Consider the following 27923-nt stretch of genomic DNA (forward strand, 5'->3'; position numbering starts at 1 on the left):
AGTGGGAGGAGCAGAAGGGAGTGCTTGTTATTAATCTTCCAGGATTTATTACGAACTGTAGTATACTAGAACGGGTGAGTGAGGTGGGATATTTCTTGGCACGTAGATGGCTGCTGGCGTGTTCCAATAAGGTTGCAGGTGCACGATTCTGGCTTCTCAGAATCATTCAACTGGTTGCCGATTTAGTAACTTTTATGTCTAGCATTTGACTTCTTTTATTGCTTGGCAACAAGCCACGTACATGTTCCAGTAGACAAATTGCAAAGGCCCAAATCGGACTCAAACCAGAAGCCATGTGGTCATAATCTATTTGTGAGTTTTGAAACAAAAGGACAGAGTATTTTAGTCACCCGTTACTATTCTTCTCTTACGTAACTGGGGCGAGATTTATACGGAGCAGAACAATGGCTTGCATATGGTGAGTCCCGAATTCGTTAAAGTTGAGAGGAGGTTCAGAAGTAAGATTTGAGTTTTTCGCGGCGGTGAGTCAAGATGTCTTCTGGATTTTTGCGCCGTGTAGTCTAATAGAACTGGATTACACGGTGCAACAACCTAGAAGACAGTCATCTTCGAAAGGAGGTTCCTTTGTACAATACAAGAAAGTGTATAGGTTTGATTCAATTTGGATCCATGGGCCTATCGTCGAACAAACTCAGGTAAATGAACAAGCGTTCTAAAATATAATATGCATTTTTTCTAGTGCTGCATTTGGCTGCTTTATATGCAGATGATATTAGAAAATTTCAGCATATCTGTCCTAGCTTTTCTGTCATTTGAATACGACACCGTCGTAACGAGTCGTCATTGCCTTCTGTGTAAGTCTAATCTGTTTTTATATTGTCAACAATCACCTAGCCACCACAAGTAGAGAGAAATAAAGGAAGGGATTTTCAGTGCTGGTTTATTTGAACTGTGCTTTTTCAGTATCACAGGTTTTGAGTAGACAGTGAGAAATAATTTATTTAAGGATGAATGTCAAAGATGAGGAAGGTAAGAACATGCTATCGAGATGGTGAGAAAAACTACAGAAATCCTCGGCATAGCCGGTCTCAGGGCTGAAAATTGAACGCGAGATGTCCCGATACAAAGCAGCAGTGAAAACCACTCGACCGCAAAGTTCGGAAATATAAACGGGCAGGTTATTCGGACCAATCGCCAAATATATAATTATTCGGCCGGAAAATTGAAACTTAAGAATACAACACGGGAGTTGACGGCTCAAATGATGTACCCTCTTAAGGTCTGGAAAAGAACAGCATATCTACCGGATAGCTTATGAAACAATAAGGAGTTTCTTGTATGAAGTGGTATCAAGATACACTCACTTTAAAGGCAATCGCAAGTCTGGAACTAAGGTGTAGCCTGCGTGTTGAAATCCAAGCGGCAGACCAACGGTTGCGTTAATGTGTTCCCAAATTTGATTAAACTCAGGCGTTTTAATGTGCTCCAGATGATCTACTTTAATGATAATCTAATAGGAAATGAGGACTATGGTGTAACAGTAATTCTCAATACAAATTGGTTTCTGGATACCCTGACAGGTTGCTCGTTGTTTAATACAATGAATTCTATATTAGCAATCTATAAGAAGCCAGCAGGCCTAACTGGAGATAAAAAGGTTTCAAGATGTTACAGCCCTTGAAGTCCTTCTTCGATGTTGAGCCGTGTAGCCTTGTAGGTAGTGACCAAGGTTTTAGAGGATCTTACTGCCTCCATCATCAGGATGATGACTCGTCACCCTGATGATGGAGGCAATAAGATCCTCTGAAACGTCGGTCAGTATCGCAATGAGAACTTTAAATGTCACCTTTAAATGCCTTACTGTTTTGCTGAATTTAAGAAAAAACCGAATCTACACTCCGTATGACAAGTCCGTAATAGTATCAGAAGGAGAAGACAGTCAATTAAAACTCCATTTCTGGACTCAAAGCTCTGTCCCTTCGGATCTTTATAAAAGATAGGCCTATAAATAGACACTGATCCAGTCGAGATAAATTTAGCCTTACTCTCGGCTAATAACAACGTTATGCAGTTAACATGGACAAAGTTGCAGATGTTGAGAGTTTCGTAAAGCTTTCAGCTAGTGGAAAATGACAGCGTTCTGATCCGCATGGTTGTGCCTGCAAAATCTGTTTCAATTACTGCCTTTGCGCAGTGTGACAAACCGCAACAGATATATGTCATATAACAGCTACAAATAAACCCATTAAGAAGTGAGATTTCAGGTTCTCACGGCAGCTGATATGAATATGTCTTCAGGAATGTTGCGCCGTGTACTTTCGTAGAAACTGACCGACGTTTCAGAGGTATTCATTGCCTTCATAATCAGAAATAATATATGAAACCAAGAGAAAGCAAGTGTCTGTAGAAAAGTGAACAAGACAAGGGAGATGAGACGGAAAACGTGAATGTAAAAGAAGACTTGGAAGAGGTAAGTGCGGATATATTAAACGAATCTTAAAGAAATGTGGGTTGGATTCATGTGGCTCAGTATAGCTGCCAGTGCAATCTCTTATTAACACGGTAATTAACGCTCGGGTTCTACGATATAGGAAAGGGAATTTCTTAGCAGCTGAGCGACTGCTAGCTTCTGTAAAAGGCCTCTATGCAGTTAAGTACTGTATACTTTGCGGTTGCTAAACAAAGAAGGCATTTATAATATCGTTGCCAAACACCAATAAAATTTTCAATATACTTATCACAATTATCATTGTCCATAATTATCTTACATTTAATTTCGGGGATAATACTGAGTTCGTAGTGTGCGGTGCATTAATGAAGGAAAGTCAAATTCAAAATTTGACTGTATAGGCCAAATTATGTTCCGACAACACAAGATTTTACACTTGTAGCAGAAAGATAGGAAATTTAAGTGGGACATAATAATTGTGAGGCATTCGCTCTATCAGTGGCTCAGTATTTTCAATTTGAGCACGCTAACGTTTTATTATAACTTACAAATAGCTTAAACAGACTACGTGATAAGAAAAGTCCTCGAATTTGACCAAAATCATCAATAATTTCTTCTGCTATTGTGATACACAGCATAAATATATCTTTCATTTAACTATCTCAAAAATCGTAATCCTTAGAGAAAGAATGTGTACTTGGAATAGAACGTGTGTTTCATTTCTCTCTCCAAATTCTGTTTACGCTCCGATAAATATTTAGCAACATTAACGTGACTTATGCTCGAGAAATGCGCAGAAAGGCACGTATGACTTCGTGTAAAGTGTCCGATATTACTGTCTCATTTTAACTACAACTGTACTGTGTCGACAACTTCTAGTAAAACTATCTTATTGGTCTGTCAAACTATGAAAATCCAATTAATTTTTCTCAAACTGTTACATGGGAACAGACAGATTGAAGGTAATTATTAGCGCATTTTTTAGACTTTTCGCTCCGAAAGCGCAAAACGTGAACCGTAATATTGTCAAAATATTAACTACGCATTACAGCAATAGTGTCCATAATAATAATGTAAACATGAACTGTCTATCTCTTGTGGTTTATACATTTAACAGAACACTCTCAGCTTATAGAATACGTTAGCATTCCTTTATGTTCTTAGTTTGATTCTTGTCAACTGTAGGCCTATATCCTACTACTCAGTTGTAAATAGGATACATGATAAGGGATTTATTCTGTATCATTTTGTGACAGAGCTCATAACTGTGTCATGTTCGTAAATTGTATAAAATTGCGAGGTTTGAGGTTCTCAAGGTGACGAGCAGAAATGAACATGCAATAATTGTTCCTTTTTGACTACAAAATTGTTTTTCGCCTTTACTGAAAAACTGAATTTTTAAGGTTTCCTACTTTACCTTGATTCGCCTCTATATACGAGGTGAATAAAGCCGGAACGTGTTTTTAAATGTTCCCCAAGTTCCTGGACTTTTAGTCGAGAAGCTCAGAAATGCTAATGAGTTTCTAGAGAGATACTTGATTTTTCGCACGAATTTTCAACCTGCTCTGAATTAGTTTTTTATGCATGTTACCTACAAATTTCAGGGAAGTATTGTAGGGATTCCGGACTTTGTTTTGGTGAATGCGCAATTTTAAACTGATTAATAAAATATTTTATTTTAACAAATCGAGACTGTGCTATGCGTAGTTCATTTTTTACCCACGTTTACAGAAAGACGACCTTTAGATTTAATACACAAATATTCATTACATCAAAATTATGTTAACATGGCCCATTTGGGGGTATATTTGACTCGGAGACAGGTCGTTTCGACAGACTGGTCTTACCTAGTCTTCAGAATAGGTTGGTTATCACTATATTAAAAAAATCATTGGTTTGGTTCACAACTAATTGCTGCTGTTGGCCTCAAAATAGGGGCCTTTTAAATACTAGACTAATACGATTACCGCAATACAGGCTTATCTGTCTAGTTCAAAGGTCTCGGATTCAATTTTAATCATTGCTACCAACCTTAAATTTTCAGGATAACAAATTCTGGCCGTGAAGTTACAACCAACTGCTGGGAGAAGGAAACCGAGTCAAATTTAAACCGTCGTTTACATAAAATTTACATGAGACGATGCACAATATGCAACATGATAAATCAACCACAGTAAGAGAACGTTCAGAAATGCACACATGCAGGCTACAATTTCTGAATATGATAATTCACCAATTGTGTTACTAAAAATGTCACTACCCATTAATTTCTTGTATTCAGTATGTAAAATGTATATGAGTGACCTGTTTCGATTAATCGCACTGTACAGTCGTCCCTCATTCACTTGCCAAACATGTGGTTATCTAACCGATAGAATACGACCGAAGTGTTTCTTCGGAGAATCAAACACGTCTTTGCACGTATTATTAGAACACAACAGTAGGCATACCCTGTTTCTCCAAACTGTACCGGAGCCAACTGCTTTTGTAAAAGTTTTCCCTTCAAGCAGTATTCAGAAGCGCTCTCTCGTCCTGAGGGTAGGCAACACATCCAACTGTCAGAGAAGGCCTAAACAAAAGCCAGTCTGTGTGTACTCAAGAGTTTATCTCATTTCTAGCAGCCATACAGAACATATTGAGAGCAGTAGCTACTGTAACTCGTCGACTGTAACAAAATATTTTGCGAGTGATAGAAAATTTACGGCACGCGATGGAGTTTTACATGACACCCCGTTCAAAACCATCGAATGTCAATCATACAACACAGTACAATGCATATACTTTTTATTTTTAAAAAAATGCGAATTTGCTTTTTATCGAACGCAGTTGCTGAATTCCTGGCTCTAAAACGCGCTACTTGTTTTTTTAATAGAAAATAAACTAAGAGGAGCGAAGTGCAGTCGCTTTTATATGGGCAAGTCACTTTTTTATTTATTTGTATAACAATTTCGTCGGTATCTTAGATTGTATGGCATAAAATGATAGGAGAATAAAGAAATAACGATATCAAATCTAAAAGTTATTGACGATGGTGATGAGTCATTTGAATAAAAATTTTCTTGGATATTATCCATCGTCTAGTAAAATAAAATATAAAACGACGTTTCGGAGACAGGGCTCTATCTCCGTCATTAGGTACCTACTCAGTTGGACCCAATACATAGAGCTAATCCCTATCTATTGGGCCCAACTGAGTAGGTACCTGAAGATGGAGATAGAGCCCCATCTCCGAAACGTCGTTTCATATTTTATTCTACTAGACGATGGATAATATCCAAGAAATTTTTTATTCAAAAGAACTAAAGAATTTGTAAGGACATGGAAGAGAGCGGTCATGGCCTAGTTTAAGATACTACCGCGGTGTATGCCTATAGGCACTGAGGAAAAACTCTAAAAACCCGGTCTCCGCGACGAGACATAAACCCGGAACCTCCTGAACCCAAAGCAGAAGATATGACAATTCTGCCGCGAAATTCGTTCACTGTTTTAAACGGTGACATTCGGTGTTTCAGTTCCGTCTGCACTGAAATTTTCTGGTAAAATTTCATTTTGATTCCTTTCATTTAATTGTCTGCTTCACGTGAATCTGAAATCGAACTTCACCATGCTTCTGGAAAACATATCCACATGTAGACTACACGACATAAAATGCCTACATATCAGTGAGGTATATAGCTTTTAATTAAATTTTTTTCGATATGATGATAAATGATGGTGATGAAACAATGAGCAACTACTTCAATTAGTGAGATTAGCGTTTTAACAATAGGCCTACATTAGTTTTGTTTTCATATCAGGTTTAATGGAGTGACCAGACAATGTTACATTGTTTTCTTTGTTGAAGAAAATACAAAAGTTTCAACATGAAAGCAAGGTGATGGTTTCGACGAAACACTTTGTTGGGATAAAGTAGATTGTAATTTGTGCCAGAGTAAGTTTTATTCATTGTTACTGATAATGAATGTGATTCAGTATATAAATAATTCTATTCAGCATTAAAATATTACGATGCATTAACATTAATATAATCGCAAGTACGTAAGTTATATTTCTTGAAACCTGTGAGTCTCCATCGACATCACATATTTAACACAACTGGAAAAAATCCTTTAACTGCAGTCGTTTTAACGAAACAATGTGCAGAACTCTATAATGGTGCCAGTGACCTGGTTTTCTGTATTTCATTTCTTTTATGTTCTAAACCCTTCTTCCAGGCTTATTGAATCTTTCAACTGAAAAATATTTTTTAAACGTGTTGAGTGTTGCTGGAATAAAGCAAATCGGTTTCAATCAATACTACTGAGTCTGAGCTCAACTATAGAACTGACCACAATCTCAAGGACGTTATTAAATGTGCAACTGCTCTCCGGCGTATGGAAAACTTCAGTTAATAATTGCAAGAACACATTTGCGTCATAATTTCTTACAGTTACATTAGTTATGGCTTACAAATAGTATTTTACTAGATAGATTAGCCTATACACAGAAACATTCTATTGTACTGACGGGAATGAGCATATTATCGATTCATAAACTATTTACACCAGATTATAATTTCAAATGCTACTATATGGAAAGAACACAAGTATAAGTTTACAGCTTCTGTGGCAATTATATTAATATTTCTCAGAAAACACTGCAACAGGCTCAGTGCTTCTACTCTTCTTTTGTATTCGAAAGGTGCAAATTTGAATCTTGCTAGAGAACATCATTTAACATCACCTTTGCTATCATGAATACATAGGCAACTTTATACATTACTTAGCTCCGTGATAGCTAACCAACATGGCATTTCACCTACACTAAATATAATTGAAGATATCACCGACGTCACAGGGAATGACTCCATCATCAGTACACTCCATTGAAATGCCGGTCAATATCATACGACCCAGAAGACAGGCATCTTGATTCTCATCACCTTGAGAAACTAAGACATTTTCAGTGATGTATACAGTGCTTATGACAACTGTAAATTCATTTCTTTTTTAAAAAATTATGGTTACAAATTCTCTTTCGATTGCTGACTCTGAAACATCTCATATCTCAGAAACCAAGCCCCTAATTTAATACTCAATTATGTAAAATCCTCCATAATTTTTATAATAATTTAAATAAAATTAACAACAATTGTGATTTGGATTTAGTCATACTAAAATACTGTCTTCCTTATGAATACTCATGTAATAAAGATACGTCGTTATGACTTGGTGAGTATTCAAAAAACTGAATGCTAATAGAAAGAAAGTAAGGACGATATACAAAATATTAAAAAATAAAATTAGTTTAGGTCCTGGATCCAAAATTTATTGCATTGGTAATTAGAAATTAACCTATAAGGAAGATGCAAAGCAGTTTATACAATTTACTTGAATGAATGAGTTAATTACTTTAATTTAATTTAATTTAATTTTGATTTTACTTAAATTATTCTTGGGTAACATGTTAACAGAGTTGACTGCAACAACGGTCTGAGCGTTATTTTTACTTGCCTTTTTAAAAGACAAACGTTTTTAGTCAATTGAACTTGACAGTCTCATGTTTAATGGGATGGTTCAGTGGTGGGGGTAGTGATTCAGTTTTGGCGCGTGTCCGGGTACAGGCAGGCCAGTGCCCCACCCACGCTGAGAATTGCTGACGTCATTACGGGATCTATAAATAAGCCAGTTGCATACGTAGATATAAAAGTAGGAGAAGTGAAGGATAACACAAATAAAGAAGGCAGCAAACCTAAAGCACAATTTCCATAAATTAAACGTCAGTGGTCTGAAGGAAGGAGAAGGAAACTTTAAGCATGGCTGATTGTAAGGTTTATATCACCCTTCCTAGTAAACCCACTTCAAGCACATCTAAATTAATCTTGCCTTAAAATGACTGCAGGTTTACACAAATTACAATCCAGCATGCTTTGGAGCTCTGAAATAGTGAAGTTCTGAGGATACGTGATGAAACCATTCAAGTACTAGTGAGTCAGAAAACATTTTATTATCGTTTCACATATTACCCCTGTTCTAACCAGCTATCAAACATAATGAATGCGTAATTAGTAAATAGAACAACATTGCCTTTACTTAGCACAACAGAATACAATGTGTAACATTGGCGAGCTATGAATCCACGTACGAAATGAGTATATATTATGATTTGAGGGTATCACAGGGGTGAGTAAGAAGTTTTCTGCCCTGATGACGGAGGCAGTATGACCTCTGAAACGTTGGTAAACATCTACCAGACTACACGGCGCAATAACCCAGAAGACAGAAATCTTCGAGTACGTATTAATCAAGAAGAATTATCCAGGAACATTTTTATCTCGTTGTGACAGGATTTAAAACCAGGAAGTTAAAACGTTGTGTATGCAGGGTTAAGAGAATACTTGAATTGTGTATAACAAAACGATTTTATAACAACACTGCACCAGGCACAAAACAAGGGGTTCTGTGTTATCAGAATGTATTTACGCGTTTCATACGATTCACAGAATCCAGATATACAATCTCAAACAATCTGCTTGTCTGTCAGCCTCACCCTGTTCCTTGCAAACAAAGCGTAAAGAGAAAGGTAAATACAAAAACTGTTGCTAGGAGACACATACTCGGTAAAATTATCTACTATTTTCTATCTTGAAAATCAAAGACAGAGATGTCTGAAAGCTTGCACATGACCACAGTTTTTCAAAACAGGGCGTCATAAAAATAAAAAAGATGTGTTATTTTCGGAGAGACAATCCCAAAATAAATTACATACCTTTTTTATTTTGAAAATTAGGCCCATATGTGTCCAAAACATATACACAGATGCTTTGTAAGGAAGGTAGTAATGTAATGTTCTTTCTGGAGAGACAATTCCGGGAAAAGTATAGGTTTGGTTCTACTTGACAAATTGAGCACAGGAATGTCCAAAAACGTATGCAACGTTTTGTCGTAGGAGAAAAATTATAAATAAGAAATGTGTTACTCATGGAGGAAAAAAATCCCGAAAAATTATAGACTATGTTTCATTGCGAAAATTAGTCTCAGAGAATTACAAAGAACGTAAACAATGAAGGGTTTGTAAGACTTGAGGTTCTCACAGCGGTGAGTATGAAGATTTCTGTCTTCTGGGTTATTGCGCTGTGTAGTCTGGTCGATGTTAACCAACGTTTCAGAGGTCATACTGCCTCCGTCATTAGGGCGATGAGTATGAAGATTTCTGTCTTCGGGGTTGTTGCGCTGTGTAGTCTGGTCGATGTTTACCAACGTTTCAGAGGTCATACTGCCTCCGTCATCAGGGCGATGATGACGGAGGCAGTATGACCTCTGAAACGTTGGTTAACATCGACCAGACTACACAGCGCAATAACCCAGAAGACAGAAATCTTCAATGAAGGGTTTCTCCCAAACGACAAGTCGTAGAAAGAATAAGTACATGACAAATACCTTTTGCAAAGACAATCTGGATAAAATTATAGATTCTTCTATTTTGAAAATTAGACACATGGATGTCCAAAACTTCTACAGTGGTGCTTTTCTTCGAAACAGCGCATAGTCCAAGAAATGGTAAATACACACAATAATCCCTTTTCAGAAACAATGCCGGGAAAACTACTGAATTTTGCCTAATTAGAAAATCAGGTACAGGTGTGTCCAAAGAAGTTGAACAACTTCTCGTTATAGAAAATGACAGATAACAAACCCCGGCAAAAGTGCCGACATTTTCTGTTTTGAATAACAGAAACAGGCGTGTCTAAAATACTTGCCCATAAAAGAGCGGGTGGTAGAAAACAATGTTCCTATTCTGATAAACCCCCCGGATAATTATCTATTTTAGTTTATTTCTAAAATTAGATACGAGGTCTCCATGCAACGTAGCATGTCTTAGAAGAAATGTTAAATACATTTTGATGCGTTATTAAGATTTCAGTCTATCAACTGAAGATTTATTCAGGTGTATCGTAAATACACATATTTTTAAAAAAAACGTTAAATTTTGACGGATACTGTCAGTATAAGATAAACAACGCTCACTTCCTAAGCAGTGTTAACCAACTTTAATTTATAATGGAGATACGCTGTGTTTTCTTTGAGGAAAAAAATTGATTTTTACTATTTAAAAGAAATCCATGATCCAGAAAGTAAAAAATTAGGTTGTGGGGTATGTTACTTGTCGGTTCTTTAACAACACTATATCAGTCGCACTGGTTACATAACGTCGAATCGCATGAGACAGCTGTGAGTTATTTGATTGTATTGTTTCTTCATTCTCTTTTACAGACTACGGTAATAACTCAGGCACTTAGTGAGGTGCCGGTCGAGACTTGTCCAAAGTTGCCCTGAGATTTAAAACGCTTTGTGTGTCAATAATGCAATACAAAATTTTTCAAATTAGACTAAGGTCGGTATGATCTCAGGTTCTCACGGCGTCAAGTGGTTGCCATCACCCTGGTTTCTCATACTTTTCAGACATTCGTTGTAATACAAAATATTTAACGTGTTAAATTTTACACAATTTTATTTAACTATAAAATACTGTGTGTAACAAAACATTTATGGTTATGATTGTGGGGGCTAAATTTTATGTAACCCAAGTTTAGACATGTTAATATTTAACCGTCGATCTGAACAAATCTTTCTGCAAACAATTTAAACACATCTTCATATGGGTGCTAAAGGTTTTACTCCGACACAATGAGGGTATGACGTGCTTCAAAGGCAGACGCGACACGAAACAGCTACAGTAGTTCCGTCAAATTGTCAATAAAGCTACCTACTTTAAACGAAAAAGCTATAATATGCAAGTGTACATCTGTGAAGTTTAATTCATGGTATTCTTCCGTTGAAGGAAAATGTCTAAGCAAACTGAAACGTGAGGCAAAAGAAAAGCGTGGTTCCTGTTTTCGCTGGAAACAAGTAGCATACAAACTTGAACTAAATACTGAATTTGAATTTAAATTTTTATCTTTCGTTTACATATATCTCCGAAGTTAGAAAACACAGAGAGAAATAAAGTGTGAAAGACAAGCACTGTAGGCCTACGAATTCGTTTAATCCATTTTATGAATCATCTTTAAAAAAAATCATGCACTAAATAATTCACACTCAAACCAGAAGCCGATAGAAGTATATGGAAACAGCAAAAGAATACGAGAGACAGAGCAATGAGAAAAAAACATTAGATACATTCTGGTTAATATCGAGTTGTGTTTTGTTATGAATGCAAAAAAAAACTTGTTACTTTCAAGCGCATTGTCGTTCCCACAGCCATTATCAGTACATCGTCGTCTAACAAAGCAATTCAACTGCCTTCACACACTGTTTGTCTACGTAGTGAAACATCATCAGCGAGGCAGGCTACATTTACAAACGGTTCGGATTTAATATCAGAGTTTCGTAATGTAATTTTAGTACGCCATAGCTCCAGGGTACGCAATTATTTTTATCCAGGGGCCACATTGGGGCTATTCCTATATGACAGCAGGCAGAAGAGCCTCGCCAGGAACATTCAGAACTTCAAAAACTGCAACAGTTATCCACTGTTCATGTTCACTGACCATAATTTGTACATTATCTTAAACACGATATTACTTTATGGTTGATAATTAACTAGGAGATGACATGCTGAAATCTGACTGGCGCTTTCATGAATTATACCACCTCTGGAGTAGCGTCTCACCAATTTGTAGGTATAGTAAATTACACTAGTAACACTATGTACATACATACATCAAAACTTGGAATTCCGTAAATGTTTAGATTTATTTTTTGCGATTACGATGCGCTATCGTTTAATACATACGAAAAAATTAATAAAGCTTAAAGAAGTCACGAAGCAGGCTAAATTCTTTTAACGCGAAGCATCCAGCCTGCGGGCCACATTTAAATTGAGGAGGATGGGTGTTTACAAGGTATTGGTTGAGAGGGCTGAAGGGAAGAGACCACAAGGAAAACCTAGGCGTAGGTGAGAGGATGACATTAAGATGGACCTAAGGACATTGGAATAGATGGAGCGAATTGGATACAGCTGGCTCAGGATGGAGTCCGTTGCGGGCTATTGTGAACATGGTGATGAACCTTTGCGTTTCATAAAGACAGTGGGTATTCTTTGACAAGCCCAGTATACAATCAACTTCAAAAAATCCTGCACCATAGAGTGAATGAGTTATTACACACACTAACACATGACGCCACATAGCGAGCTACTGACAGAATCGTTAAATAAACCATAAAAAAACTTATTTGCACCCATATTGAAGCTCTAGAAATGAAAGTCGATGTTTTTATATCAAAATATTTATATAATTCATTTGATCAAAATCAGGCACCAGAGAAAATTCCTAAATAGGCAGCAAATCTGTTTCACTTAATCTATTAGTGATGCCCTGATTACGCCTATGCCTTACAGAACTCTGCATTTCAGTTTGTTGAAAGAAAAGGATAAGCGACACGCGTTTCAATATTTCGAGCGCTTCTTGTCTCCTCAAGAAGGACTTAAATACGAAGAAAGGGGGAAATTCTGCCTCTTCCGGATAAGTGTCAAGTTTGATGCGATCTCACGAAAATTGTACATGTATTTACATACAGAGTCATTCAATATTCGACGTACAAATTTAGAGGTGAACTGTGTGTCAAAATTATTTATGTACGTTCATATAAACATGGGCCCGCAAATCCTCTGTTTTCAAGTTTGGGCCCTTTTTTATCCTGCACTTTGAAGGACAAAGAATGTCGTTGCTGAACACACGATGCACGGCTGTACGTCAAATTGCCTACCACACAGTGGTGGCATTATTATTGAAACTTCGTACGAAAACAGAGCATTAGTTGTGCACCACATGTCGTTAGTCACGGTCACTTTCCAGCTGCAATAACTTCTGTGTCGACGAAAGTCTTTAACCTCACCAATCTTCAACAGCACAAGTGACAGGCCTCAGACCTTGCCAGCCATCAAGCGCAGAAGGGAAGTTAGTGCAGTCACACAGATGGTGACTATGATGAGAGCCACTTCTGATGCTCCTTTTGTGAACGACGTTGCAGTAATAATAGTATGCGCCACCACTGAGCGGGAGGCAATTTGACGTACTGCAGTGCAGTGAGTACTGTCACTAGTTATGCTCACCAGGCGCTTTGCCAGTCAAAATTTCAGCATTAAGACGGACTCCAACTTGAAAACTAAGAATTTGCGGACTCGCGTTAAAATGAAAATTGTGTTTGTTTGTTGTTATCTTGTGCTACTAACAATTAAAATATGTACGTTTAATGCGGAATCGCTCTGTATATATGTATATATTTGCGTGTGTGTGTTTGTGTGTGCTTATATAAAGGACGTCTATTATCATTAGAAGGGGTCCGCAGTGGCCGCGCGGTCTGAGGGGTGGGTCTTGTGCCGCTCGGTCACTGGGACCTTGGATTCGAATCCCACTCAAGCCATGGTTGTATGTCCGCGTTTTTCTGTGTTGTGCTGTCCTGTGTACAGGTAGAGGCCTTGCGACGGGCCGATCCCTCGTCCAAGGAGTCCTACCGAATGTCCTTAGATCAAGCCAACGAAAAGTTGGGACCCGCAGTGCTCAGGCACTTGAAGAACGGGTCTATCCCAGTATTATCATTAGCATTTTATGTATCTGAATAAATAACGTCTAGATTGTCTCATAATCTCTATGCGATTCATCGTCTAATAAAATTATGAGTTTGTAACAGTAGTTATCTTGAATTCTGATACTGAAGGAAATTATTTATGAAGTGAAATATTTGTTGCTGAAGTATGGTTTCAGTACAGTTTTATTTCTGGACACTAAAATAAAACATCAATTAACTAGGCTATCACAAAGAATTTAACACAACAGCAGACATTTTCAAAATCAGGTTTGTCAATACTACCTTACTCTTTTTACGAAAACTTATGCGGTACTTGAATAGCATCACTGAAAGACATCGAAATGTTTAATTCAGAATACACATATCTTTCGAAGCAAACACTTCAGAACAAAACTATGTCACCACTGTTTTTGTCTCCTTTACTCAGAAAGGAAAATATTTGGGCAGACATTCGATGATCATTAAAAATAAAGGTTTGTGACGATGGCGTATTAATGCAACAATCTAATTTTAACTAAAATGCCGTTTCGGAGACCGAAATTTATCTTTCTCCCCAGGTAAAATCTACTTCGTTGGGCCCAATCGAGAAATCTAGTCCCCATCCCCAAACGTAGTTTTTAATTATAATTTGAACAATGGATAATTTCCAAGAAATTTGTTATTGTAGTTCTGTAATCACGACGCAAGCTTCCCACTGGTATATTTACATTCTGCTATCCATGAAATCTAAATGACAGAGAACCAGATATGATTTCCCTGTTCCCATAATATGTATTTTGCCATTAATCTCTAAACAAGAGTTCAATATTAATGGGCACTGAGAACAGGGTTTCATGCTTTCCTTCCACACAAAGAGCCAACTAAGGAGGGTAATTAGCTCCGGACCCAGTTTGTATACGTTCAGGTCTCTGCTCCTATCGACTTGGAAGCAGCCACTCAGAGTATTTTCCCTTCAGTTGGTTTCGCCCTGGAGTGTCATCGGCTTCCACGTGCTATATAGAGTTCGTTGCAGTGAACAGATGTTTTACAGTGCCAAATATACAGCAAAGGTCTCCAACCTTCTTCGGCAATAGGACGATGATTCAGTGGCTATGAAACTGACAAGGGCCAGTTACTATTAGGACTTAAATGTACGTCATCATTCCTCAAGCAGTCGTGCTAAGGAACTACATTCAAGAAAAAACAAAATCCTCGATTGAGTGGTTATCACTCCTGATTCGTATTCAGGAGAGCTCGGGTTCAAATCTCGGACCGAAGATTGGCATTTATAAATGAGGCCTTTCATGGTTTTCCTCAGTCTCTTTATGCAACTACATGGATAGGACTTTAACTTATATCAAGACCGCTTCTCTTTTTACGTTCCTCCCATTTCATAAGAAGCTACATAATCTGAGCTATTGACAGAGTCAATAATGTGTGTGGGTGTCAAACTAGGTATTTTAACTTAAGTAAAGACCATAAATTGAGTGTGTGTGAGAATACGATGGAGAGGGGATATAGAGCTTTGAAATTATCTAAAGTTAGGAGGGGGAGGATCCTATCGAAGCTTCATAACTATAAACTTTCAAATGTTATTAGGGAGACATCAAGAAGACTGGGATTATCAGGAAATGTAGCACGCATGGAACATCCAGAATGCAATTTGATTATTTACTGTCATTCCTAAACACATAAATGTTGTCACATTTTCCAAGGGCTCATTCACTGTATTCACACATTGTTACATCGATATTTCGTTGTGATTTCTAATGATGTGACAAACACATTATTGCTTTCAGACCAATTTCCTCGCTAGGGTTTAATAAAGTTTTGTGTTTTTCTTTCTGATATAAATTGTTTCGCCCATCATGAGTATAGATCAGAAGCTATTGTGTCTCTTCTGAATTTGTTTTGCATGAATAATGGCGTATTTCAAAGCGAAGTTCAAAAGCTGTTTGTTCGAGCACATTCCGAATAGAAAATGCTGCATGAAAAGGAACTTTTCAATTAAGTCTCGGGCGATCATCCATGAAAGAACGGAGTTAGAAACCAACTTTTCGGAGACTGTCTGTGTCCATTATCAGGGTAAGATTGGGACTCCATACTTAAACGGCTGATCGCCCAAGAAGGCATAATTGCTTTCGATCACCGTGAAGGCTTCAAATCTTGCTACTGGTTCGACTTAAACACTTTCTAAATATGCCAACTTGTTTTCCCAATAAAGACCTGTCAATTCTATTATTGCACCTATTTTAAAAAGGGCGATAAAACTTGTTATAGCAATAATCAAATAATTTCAATGTTTACCTGCCAAGATTAACGCTTTAGCCTACGTAGATGAAATTATCGGTTATTATCAGTGAGGATTTCGGGAGGTGCTTGGTAATAACGTTCGACAATAATACCAATTATGTCGTGATTTTACTCAATGTCACCAAATGAGTGCTGGAATTTTGCCTTAAACAGTCTCCTTCCAAATAGGTTATCACAGCTTATCATCTTGACACCTCATTTGACTGAAAATCTCTGCACTTGAAACAACATCGTTAAATAATGTGAGAACCAGTTACTGTTTTCAGACCCTACCGCAGAAACATGCGTGTTATGGGTTTTTCAGTGTTCTTAAGAATGAAACTTACACTTCATTCTGTACCACCATTCTCGATATGTAGGCCAAATATGTATATAAAATCAGGCAAATTCAGACATTCATAGAATATCATAATCTTTGAGCTAAGCACATTTTTAAGTGACTTAAACTGTCTGTACTGAATGAGTTTCATCTTGAATTGTAACACATTGTCTATTATAATGACTGCAGGGCAGTGACACCAACTGTTGCGTAAAGAGGTTGTGTATTTTTAAACTTGTCTGACATATGGGAAGAGTTTCTTAACAGAGACTATTTATACGTTTCTTCACAGACAGGTAGTTCGTAGCGTGATAATCCAGCGTTGAATGATTGAAGACGGAGAATGTGCATAACAGTAGCTGAAGCTGCAAAACAAACATCTGTTCTTATAGCGGAGATAAAGGTTATATTACTGTAAGGCTGCCACAGCTTTCGCCTGACAAAAACGAAAGCACTGTTTGTAACAACTGGCACAGAGACACGCTGACCTCTAGAATAGGAAGAGGACATAAAAGGCGTAATGTTATGTAATTAATTTTTAATTTATCTTTCGTACCAGAAAAATACACAGTCGTATGGGAATTTAAATATGGCGACACTTTCAAGGATAATGAAATATGAAAAAGTATTCCAATGAAGCCGATATATCTCACTTGAATTGATTTAAAGTCCGAATTTGTAACTTGTGTTGGGCAAGGCCGTGGTCTAGGCAACACGGAGTTTTCCTCCGGGAGCTTCCCCGATTTCTCCGTGGCATCCCAACAATTACTCCATTCACACACAGAAGAAGGCAACGGCAAACCACTTCTGGATCATCTGCCAAGAACGTATATGAACAGGTCCCAGTCCGAGAAAAGGATGGAAGGATCCTGTTCATATGGACTTGTCGTCAGACAGAACACTAAATAAAATAATAAGATATAAAACAAAATTTCGCGTATTGTTCTTAGCACAATTTGTTTAGACTTTGTGATTTTCTATTGGTTTACTTTCCTTATCTGTCAGTTTTGTGTGCCAGCAGACAGATCTAATCATGGTGACTGTGAAGGTCAATGAACAATATTGATTATCCACTTGGTATTTAAACGTTATGTAGTTGTTGTTATTGCGATTACGACAAAAATTTAAAACAAAAATTTGGTGACTGCAGAAAATATATTTTCAAGGTTACGGATTACAGCCACGGTAAGAATGAGGTAAAGCGAAGAGAGTTGAATGGTTTAGGAGAAAAGACGAGGTATCAAGTATCCAAGGAACAACAACGGATGTCATTGCAGTGTGAACAACGGAGAAGGTACATGCCGAATAATTCACTCGCTAATTTGTGCAGTGATAGAAAACAAATGTCATGCACGGCTGTTACAGACAAGTGTCTGAATTTTAATAATTCATTGGCACTATTTTCACCTCGCATGTTTATCGCGGCAGTAATGAAATAATTGTCAGTTTTATAGTGTTCCGCCAACTTTGTACGGAGGAGAAGAGTGTGGAATCTGTCCTGCCGTTTTAGGAGCGACGGCCGATCGCGGAGGGAGCAGAGATGGCAGTTTTTCTGTTTGTTGCAAGGGAAGAAGAAACAACTCAAAGAATTATTTACTAAGGTATTTATGAAGAAAATACTGCCATTGTCATTGCTAGCGGCAATATTTTATGTTAACTCCCAGCTTGCACTTATTACTGACGCTCATGTCATTAGTTGTCATAAATATAAAATATGAAAAATTATGATACCTTAAATAGAACTTGGTCTTTTGCTTACTAATATGTATTTTCTCGTGTTCTGTCTCTCGTGTGCATAGTGCGTCTTCTTGATTTTTCCAGGAAAATAGATGGGCAAAAAGGTGTTAAAGGTCGCTTACAATCGTGTCTGAGGCCTTCTTTAACTTTTATACTTTTTTCCTCCTACATTTGATAACTGTAGAATACATTATTAATTGTAACCTATTTCTCTCCCATTAGAAATTTACAACTCTTTTTTTTTGCGTCGTCTCTCCTCGCTTTATTATTATAATCATTGTACTGTCTTTCTTTAACGTTAAGTGGTTCATTGCACACCACTGAAAGTTTTAAATATTGTACCTAAAAATTATATTCTAGGTAGGAACTGAGTAGGAAGATTTATATGTCTATCGATCTTAATAAAGTACAAATATTCCTAATTTTAAGTAGCTCATTCAGACTTATGGGTCGATTTATACATAGTCGACAGTTCAGCTAAATTTTACATTGCTTTCTGTCATGCTAAATGCAAAATAAACATAACGCTTTCTTTTTACTTTATAAATATCGAACCCATTTTGGTTCTTTCACAATTCAAGTTTTAAGAAACTGAAACTTCCTTTAACCCTTCTAGAAATTTAAGTTACACAGGGAAATGTAGAATACTTCCTTGGGGTGATATTATCAATAATGAAAGTAATAGGTATGATTCCAGTTCTTCCCGAAACGCATAAAAAATAAGATGGCCGCCATCGATCAATCAAACACAGATGCTTTGACAGGCAATGTATCACTATAATACAGAGATTCAATTACTACAAGTTCCGCCAGAGAGAAACACGTGCAGACGTATCACGTGGAATCAGTCTTCTATTAATGGTGTTCAGTATGACGTACGTAGTTTGAGCAGTACATACTAACGGATTTCTTTACCAAACTTTTAGGTTGTATGTAGCATATGTATATTTTATAGCGAAGTGAATAAACATACATGTGAGACTAGCTAGACAGTTTCTATCAATCTAGTAGGGTATATACGTATGAACCTACACTCCAGTGCGGAAGGTCCAAGGACACGACCTAACCTGTATCCTGAAAAAACCCAAATGTTACATTAAATAGATTGAGAAATAAAAACTTCCGGCAACAGTCCTCCAGGTGAAAATTTCCCAAACAAGAGAAATTAACTCCATCTCCAAACTCTTAGGATAAACCACGTTACCACAATCTCAGACCAAACTTTAACAGACGTCGCTTGTCACAATTACAATTGAGCTTGTACCGTCGACTTATAGGTGGCTTGTCGAGCCGCAGTTTAGAAGTAAATTACGCAAATTCTTCTGCCACGTTTTTAAATAAGATTAACTTAAAATAAATGGACAAAAATACCATGAATCTTACAATTTAACCTCAATTATAAACTCAATAAGAGTGACAAATCTCGCATAATACGCCAAATAACGTTCGGGTTAGAGGTAAGCTCTATAAAACTCTAATTCTTTCAACATTTGCTTTCATAAAGAACTGAAAATTCCTTTCCTTCGCGTTACGTTAACTATCGCACCCTTTCCCACGCATTTACAGGGCTGCAGCAACTTGTGTTTTATTATAAGGGTCCCTACACGCACAATACTAATTGCACAGTTACTCAATAAATATTTTGCACTATCAATAATCACTGCATTAACTCCGTTCTGTAATAGTGACTTCTACAGTTAACTGAAATAAACAATGAGTACTAAAACGGCATGTTTCAGTATTTTGGAGTTAAGTGTTGTTGCCAAGGAAACGAAGAAAAGGCGAAGGATAAAACAGTGGTTCAAGGAATAACATACACTTATTCATGAGAATTTGTTAAAGCAATTACAAATAAGTTAACCAGGAGATTATACGAATTCTTTGTGCATTGGGCGTTTCAACATAATGGTTTATTACAAATGTTTGCCCCCTTTAAAGCAAGAGAGGACACAGACATAAGAAATTCCAAACCCCGTAGCCGAAGACTATTTTACGCTTTCTGACTACTGGATAAGTATTTGAAGATTTGAAATTTACACCTCAAACACTGAGCGGAACTCCCTAGTTCTTGATGTGCCTTTCATGATAACAGACCTAGAACTGATAATGCACAAAATTCACACTAGACAGTGCAATAAATATTGACACAGGTCTATTTGCACAATATAATTGAAACTGAATGTTTCTTCAATCACTGCGCAACCCCAATATTGCGCTACTAATACTGAAATCATTTCTATTACTTTCGTGAGGAACTTCAACTTTAGTATTTAGGTCCACAATGAAATTACATTACTAAGAAATATGTTATGAGCCTATAAGTTGCATCTGTTTGGACAGCTACTTCAGATTTAAATCTCCCTTTTATCGTTAGACGGAATAAGATACGCATATTGTACATGAAAGGTATTACAGAATGGCTTGTGGTCCTTTAAAAGAAGAAAAAAGTTATCTTACTTTCAAGTAAAGAAAATATATTAGAAAATCACGCGGAGGTAACTCCGTGATCCGTCCTACGCCACCTCAAGTGATTTATTGGTAAAAAGACGTAGTTACAGCGCATTGCTCGCTGCCTCCTACTCTACCTTCCACCGCTCCTTGCCACAAAATGTTTACGTGATCGCGTTCGGAATTTCAATGAATACACCCAGTTCATTCTCTCTTAATGCCTTCTGTGTTTCGGACGAGGAATTCAAATCAGAGGGAAGTTCGACAGATGTATTGAATCCTCAGTCCTACAGTGCAACGCGAACAAATATTTCATCACACAGTACACTAACTGTCAAAACCATCCCAAAATTTTAAAAGTAAGAAAAATATTTGTAGTGTATTAAAAATTGTTGATCGATGTTTTTTGGTCTGTTGTGTGGTTATGTTCATGCTTCAATAAAACACAATTAAAATATAAGAATCTTGTTGTAATTGTGATAAAAACTATAAAGATGGTATCAATATTCGACAATCTGTACAGTTAAAATATCTTTGAAATACACTTACGGTAACATGTTAACTTTTGCATGAAAGTAAAACTCTAATTCACATAATAATATCTGTTGCATTACAGCTTTTTAAATTCAAACTCTGATGTTGAAGAAAACACTTTTGTTGTGTGTGACGGGCAGATTCTTATCATATTTTCTCCATTAGCCAGATACTTCAGAAAAAGTGGAAATGCAATGGGACAGTCAGTTAACTAGTTATAGACGTCAAGAAAGCCTATGACTCAGTTAAAGAGAAGCTCTTTACAATATTTTGCTTGAATCTGGTGTACCTAAAAAGTTATTCAGGCTAATTAAAACGCGTTTAAGTAAAACCACTAGCAAAATTCGTGTAGGTAAACATATGTCTGATACATTTCCTATTCAGAATTGCCTGAAACAGGGAGATGCTCTCTCGCCGCTGGTTTTCAATTTTTCCTTAGAATATGCAGCCAGGAAAGTCAAAGACAGGCAGCAGGGTTTGCAATTGAATGGGACACATCAGCTTTTGGTCTATGCTGATGATGTTAATCTGTTGGGCGATAATATAAATATTATACAAGCGAATACAGAAACACTCATAATGGCTGGCAGGGATGTTGGTCTAGAAATAAATACAGAACAGACGAAGTGTATGATGTCTCGGCATCAGAATTAAGGACAGAACCAGATTAAAGAATAGTTCGAAAATGTGACAAAATTCAAGTACTTGGGAACGACACTAAAAAGTCAGAATGACTTTCATGACGAACTCAAGAGCAGATTAAATTCGGAGAATGCTTGCAATAATTCAGTCCAAAATCTTTTGTCCTCCCGTCTCATATCAAAAGAAAACTAAAGATTAAAATATACAAAAGTGTAATTCTGCCAGTTGTGTTTTATGATTTCGAAACTTGGTCTCTCACTTTGAGGGAGGAACACAGACTGAAGGTCTTTGAGAACAGGGTTTTGAGGAAGATATTTGAACCCAAACGGGAAGAAGACGGATCATCAAGAAAATTGCATAATGATGAACTTCACTGCCTGTACCCCTCACCTGACATTGTAAGGGTGATTAAATCACGCATAAATTTTTCTAATTTTAGCTTCGTTTCCTAAATGTGTTTTAACGGCAGTTACTTATATCCCTTTCTGTGTAACGTCTGGTATTTCTTCATAAAAGTAAATGACTGCCGACGTCACACAGATGTATACTTCTTATATTATTCTATTAAGTAGTAATTAGATGACGCTCAAACTTTAAAACTTGGGGCAAACTAGACCCCTATTAAATACAGAATTCATAACTATTCTTTGAAGCTAAATACTTGAACAAGAATTTATGTGAAATAATTAATTTTAAATGCTCGCATCTGAACAAAAAGTCTCTTAATAAAGACATATATAAAAAATATTCTAACTACTATAAATTATTCATTCTGTACCAAATATCAACCATTTTAAATTTCAAAGACAATTTGAAAATTTCTTGCTGTGGTTGCTTTGATGGTTTTCGTAAACAAGAGTAATTTCTACAAATATAGTGTGTTTTAACCCTCTCTCCTTATTTAATTCACATACCTATGTGCGAAGGTTTAATGGGAAAATCATGAAGCGAAAACCCTATTTGTACTTTTGCCAAGTCGCAAAGTTTTTATTTCGAACAAAGATTACCTACATAAAGGTTGCATACCACCAAAACGTATAAGCCTACTCAATCACTAATCCATAACCTAACATTGCCTGATCGTGTCTCAGAATATTACTGGTAGAGTACTTGGTGCTGAGTCCTTCGAGAGAAGCCAACAGTCGCTCAGCCACCCAAGAATTTTCCAACGGAACCCGAAGTACATTACATTGTTCAGAAGAGCCCACCGCTGGTCCCTATACTGAGCCAGGTTAATCCAGTCCATATCACCCTATCCTACTTCTCTAACATCCATTTTCATGTTCTCCTGCCACCTACGTCTAGGTCTTCCTAGTCGTCTCTCCTTCTGGTTTGGCCACCAAAACCCTTATGCATTCCTCTTCTCTCCCATGCATGCCCTGTCCATCTTATCCTCCCTGACCTCATCAGACTAATTATATTCGGCGAGCAGTACATCTCATGAATTTCCTCATTATGCAACTTTCTCCAGCTTCCCAGTAATTCACCCCATTTAAGTCCCAATATTTTCCTCTCCACCGGGGTCTTAAACCCATCAATTTACATTCCTCCTTTAGTGTCAAAGACCAAATTTCATATCCAAACAAAACTACAGGTAATATTATAGTTTTGTAATTGTTAAATGTTAATCTTTATGTTTTTAGGCAGCAGATAGGAAGTTTCTAATCTGAATGGTGGCAAGCATTACCAAAATTAATTCTGCTCTTAATTTCCTCATGTGGAAAATTTTGATTTGCTACTTTCGCTCCTAAATATCTTAATTTTGCAAAGCTGAAAAGCAATAGCGATAAATCATCTCCTTGTTTTAGACCATTCTGAATAGGAAACGTGTCAGACAAATGTTTACCTACATTCACATTTCTATATTTTTCTTTCTGGTGCTATGACCGCCATTGATCGTTGACGATCATGTCGGCTTTGTCATCAGCCATTATCCACGATTATCCTGGAGAAATAAATAATGAGTTGGTTTCTCGTTGCCTTCCCCATCACAGCATCACAGCCGTAGAAACCATCTATGGTTGCCGCCTATGATATCCTGGAATTAGGCTGTTCTTAAGGCTTCCTTCTCCGCCCAAAACCAGTACTGATGGTTACTGCTGCCCTCCACCAGGATTGATCTTAGCTTCGCTCCTCACCATCGACCTTACCATCAAGGGTGACCCTACCACGAACAGTTGCTCCCGCTGGCATCGCTCTCTGGATCCTTGGAACTACTGAGCCCCCTCACCACGACAAGGTTTCATTTAAACACATTTTAATAAGCCTAACTAGTTTCATGGGTGTACCAACTCAATTATAATACTGTAAAATACTTCCCTTCTAACTAAATCATACGCTTTCTTTAAATCTCTGAATATCTCATGTACTCTCTTATTGTACTCCCATTTCTTCTCTATCATCTGACGAATACAAAAAATCTGATCAGTAGTTGACCTATTACGTCAAAACCCACATTGATGATTCCCAATAATTTCGTCTACGTATGGACATAACCTTGAGAGAAGAATATTTTAAGCTGATACTGTTATTTACCTTCTACCTCCTGTAGTTTCTTGAGTTTGAATCTCCCCATATCAGAATTTTTCGTTTCTCGTTTACTTACTGCCAGTCTCTCCCTAACTTTCGCAACCACCAGACATGATCGGTATTACAGTCTGCTCCCTAAAAGATCGGATATAAGTACATTTGAATGCTGTCTCCTATCCATCCAAATGTGGTCAATCTGACTACGTGTCTTTTTGCCAGGAATGCATTTCAGAATGCTGCGATATAGGAACACTGTGCTATTAACAATTAAATTTTGAAATGTGGCAAAATATACTACTCTAACTCCATTATCACTACTGTTTTCGTGTAAACTCTCGTTCCCACCCACTGGTTTCAAAATATCCTCTCTACCTACTTTGGCATTGAAATCATCTAACAACATTTTTATGACCTCTGAAACGTTGGTAAACATCGACCAGACTTCACAGCGCAACAACTCAGAAGACAGAAATCTTCATACTCATCGCCCTGATGACGGAGGCAGTATGACCTCTGAAACGTTGGTTAACATCGACCAGACTACACAGCGCAACAACCCAGAAGACAGAAATCTTCATTTTGTAACTAGTTATTATTTATACGGTGAGGAGTTGTTAGTCCTATGTCCAAATCTCAAGCTGGAGGACCACCCCCTGTCGGCTATCCACGACTGCTTATTCAACATATTCGCAGCTACCCTCAATATCTGGGGGCCTTCTCCTCCATCTGCAACCTGAGGATGCGCCATGTCGTGGTAACAAGGGACCCACAATACATGAATTTCAGGTAGGGTTCTATTAAATATGAATGTGGCGAGTTTAATGTTCTATGTCATGTTTGCGTATCACGTTTCATGAAAATTTGCTACCTTTTTCACTGCAGGTTATTCAGAGACATTCGAAGAAATGACACCAAAACTTTCTCTGTCCATATACTGAATTATGTAAGTACGCTAAAACAAACAAAGCTTAGGCTACTGAAACGGTCTTCGTCATTTAAAAGTTTAAGTGGGAGAGCAAATTTTGCATTCTTTTTGTGATTTCATTATCACAACCGCTCTCTGTACCAAATTCTGTGCTTGTAAATAAATTACACGTTCTAAATGAAAGCGAGATTCGAGTACGCGCGCATACATTTCGGACACGTTCATTATGACCTGAGGGAGCCAGTTTTTTTAAATAGTCTCTTTGTTCACTTACACGTTATTTAACAACGCCTTACCACCTGACAACAGTGTTTAGCATCAAACAAGATGCTTAATTATGACTATGTAAGATAAACTGGAAATTATTGGGAAGGGAGCCGTTTTTCTCTTATTCCTAGGAATAAAAAATTATGCTTTTTTTCTGGTCAGACTGACGAAAATCGCATTAAACGACAATCACTATAGCTGGTATCCACGTAGGAATCGGTCCTGTTACTCTCCAAATAAAGGACACGTCACCACTTGAGCTAAATCTTCTTTGTGAAACTATGATAACATTTAATAATAAGGAACGGCTGGTTCCAACATTAACGAACGTGCATACGAAGGAAAAATAATTAAAGCGTGTACATGTTATAAAATTTGAAATTCTCACGGCGGTTAAGATGATGTAGGTTGTGGCGCTCTGTAGACTAGAAGGCACATGTCAAGGCTTCGAAGAAACATATTTCACAACTAAAGACTGAGGCAGTGTGTTTACCCGAAACGTGAGTAACTAACGACTAGTCCACACGGCGTCACAACCCCTGAAGTACAGCATCATATTATAAAATAAATTAAAAGGGTATTATCATTAAACACTGAGGTAGACTTATTAATAAAATAATGTGCATCTGAAATGCTGTCCCGTACGGCAGTTTCCCTGTCCATCCCTGACCTATTACGACATAATGCGCACGCTTAAGGACCAACGTGCCAGTACTATTGTCAGCTTGTCATACAACACCGTACGCTATGTCAGGGAACACTTCTGTATCGATTCTCTACCCCACAGGATCCAGGCCTGTTGGACCACGCACATATCGCTTCTCAGTTAGCAACCAGGACTTTAATCCGCCTCCAACCACTTCCAGTAATTTCCAACTGTCAATGAAGAGATTTTACGTTCATGCCTTGGTCCATTTTCACCTACCAATCTAGTGGCATGTTCTACTACAAAGTCTTTCAGTACTCAGAAGGACCAGGTTCAACACCCGGCACAGACTTTCCGTTGTGTGAGTACCATTGATTTACTCGGTTCAAGTAACATAATATTATAAAGTTACTTTGAAAAGATCATTAAGCGTTTTCACCTCTAAGCAGATTGTTCATTTAGCATGAATAAAATAAGCAGTTGGAATAAATGATTACATAGTCGAATATCTGATTGGGAACATTGACTGAACAAATTTCCCGGAACATTTCCAGCAGTGCCGCAGAATCTTTAAGCATAATGGAAACTACACAACAAAAACAAATATTCTTTTAAAAAATGTGTTCAAAAATGATATTACAACTACGAAAAATATTCATAAAGACGTCCATGCACATTATTTGACCCTATCTATCTATATTATATTTATATGCCTCTCGTTTGTTTCAGATTCGTAGTTTCAGTTGCTAGGTGTGAGAGACAGCTGACAGTAAAGGTCATAACGGAAGGCAGACCAGCTCTAAAAAGACAAGTGTAAATATGTTGATAAATAAATGACATATTAACAAATATATATCCTGAAACATAGCTTCAGAAGTGCTGTAATTATAGCAAATGACAAAACGTCAAGTTTTATAAAACTTTCACTAAACAATGATGACTGTGCCATAGCTCGGGCGGTTAGTCGCCTGCTTCTCTCCACGAAGGACCGGATTCCTACTTAATTCTGTTCATGTGGGATCCACGTCATTTCGCCCTTGACATATTTAGGTTAAAATGTATATTGGAATTATTTGATCAACTTCATTAATACTAGAATGTGGTGTTATCATAGTACTACAATTATACAGACCTTAAGACATAAATGTGAACAGATTACTGAGTAAGTAGGATTTGAGGTTATTGCAGCGACTGTCTTGTGGATTATAGCGCTGAGTAGTCTGGTAGAAGTTTGCCAAAATTTCAGAGGTCCTTGCTGTCAGTATATCGCATGAAATGTGTTCTTACAGACCTGACAGAAGATGTTGCTAAGTAGGCCGTCTGCTTAAAAAGCAGGGTATTTTTTCTGTACAGTGACGCGTCAGAGCACTTCTTCCGGAATAGTTGTCCGATACCTCTCTCACAAAAACAATTGTTTGCGTAACCTCATTCTACAATAAGAACTTTTCTCAAATTATATTTACTTTAAAACACGTTCTGCAAGTCAGTGAAGTTGACTCGGTGTATGATGAAACATCAGGATAGAACAAACGTCTCATATTTATGATACGACATCATACCTGAAGTCTGATCTAAAATATTCTGTGACTCTCCAGTTCGACTGG

General features: G+C 37.3%; 2 protein-coding genes across 5 annotated transcripts in view; one reads left to right on the forward strand and one right to left on the reverse strand.

Annotated features, from left to right (window-relative positions):
• Positions 1–27923, reverse strand: part of LOC147875187 (uncharacterized) — a 107818-nt gene that overhangs the window by 36916 nt on the left and 42979 nt on the right. The window lies entirely within an intron of this gene.
• On the forward strand, positions 335–27464 carry LOC110831871 (uncharacterized). Of its 3 annotated transcripts, none has more exons than XR_015533518.1 (4): positions 335–656; positions 18038–18192; positions 26461–26680; positions 27049–27464. XR_015533518.1 is itself a non-coding variant. In XM_087342314.1 (4 exons), exons 1-3 carry the CDS (start codon positions 25104–25106, stop codon positions 26557–26559), a joined length of 324 nt encoding a protein of 107 aa, XP_087198440.1. In that variant the 5' UTR covers positions 21511–25103; the 3' UTR covers positions 26560–26680; positions 27049–27464. The 3 variants fall into 3 exon arrangements, 1 of the variants encoding a protein (XP_087198440.1); XR_015533517.1 differs by lacking the exon at positions 335–656 and adding an exon at positions 17258–17885; XM_087342314.1 differs by lacking the exons at positions 335–656; positions 18038–18192 and adding exons at positions 21511–25267; positions 25364–25424.

Source organism: Zootermopsis nevadensis, unplaced genomic scaffold (genome assembly GCF_977971745.1).
Source record: "Zootermopsis nevadensis isolate Lab colony 2312 unplaced genomic scaffold, Znev_1.0 Znev_ptg000001l, whole genome shotgun sequence".
In the NCBI taxonomy this organism is placed as follows: Eukaryota; Metazoa; Arthropoda; class Insecta; order Blattodea; family Termopsidae; genus Zootermopsis; species Zootermopsis nevadensis.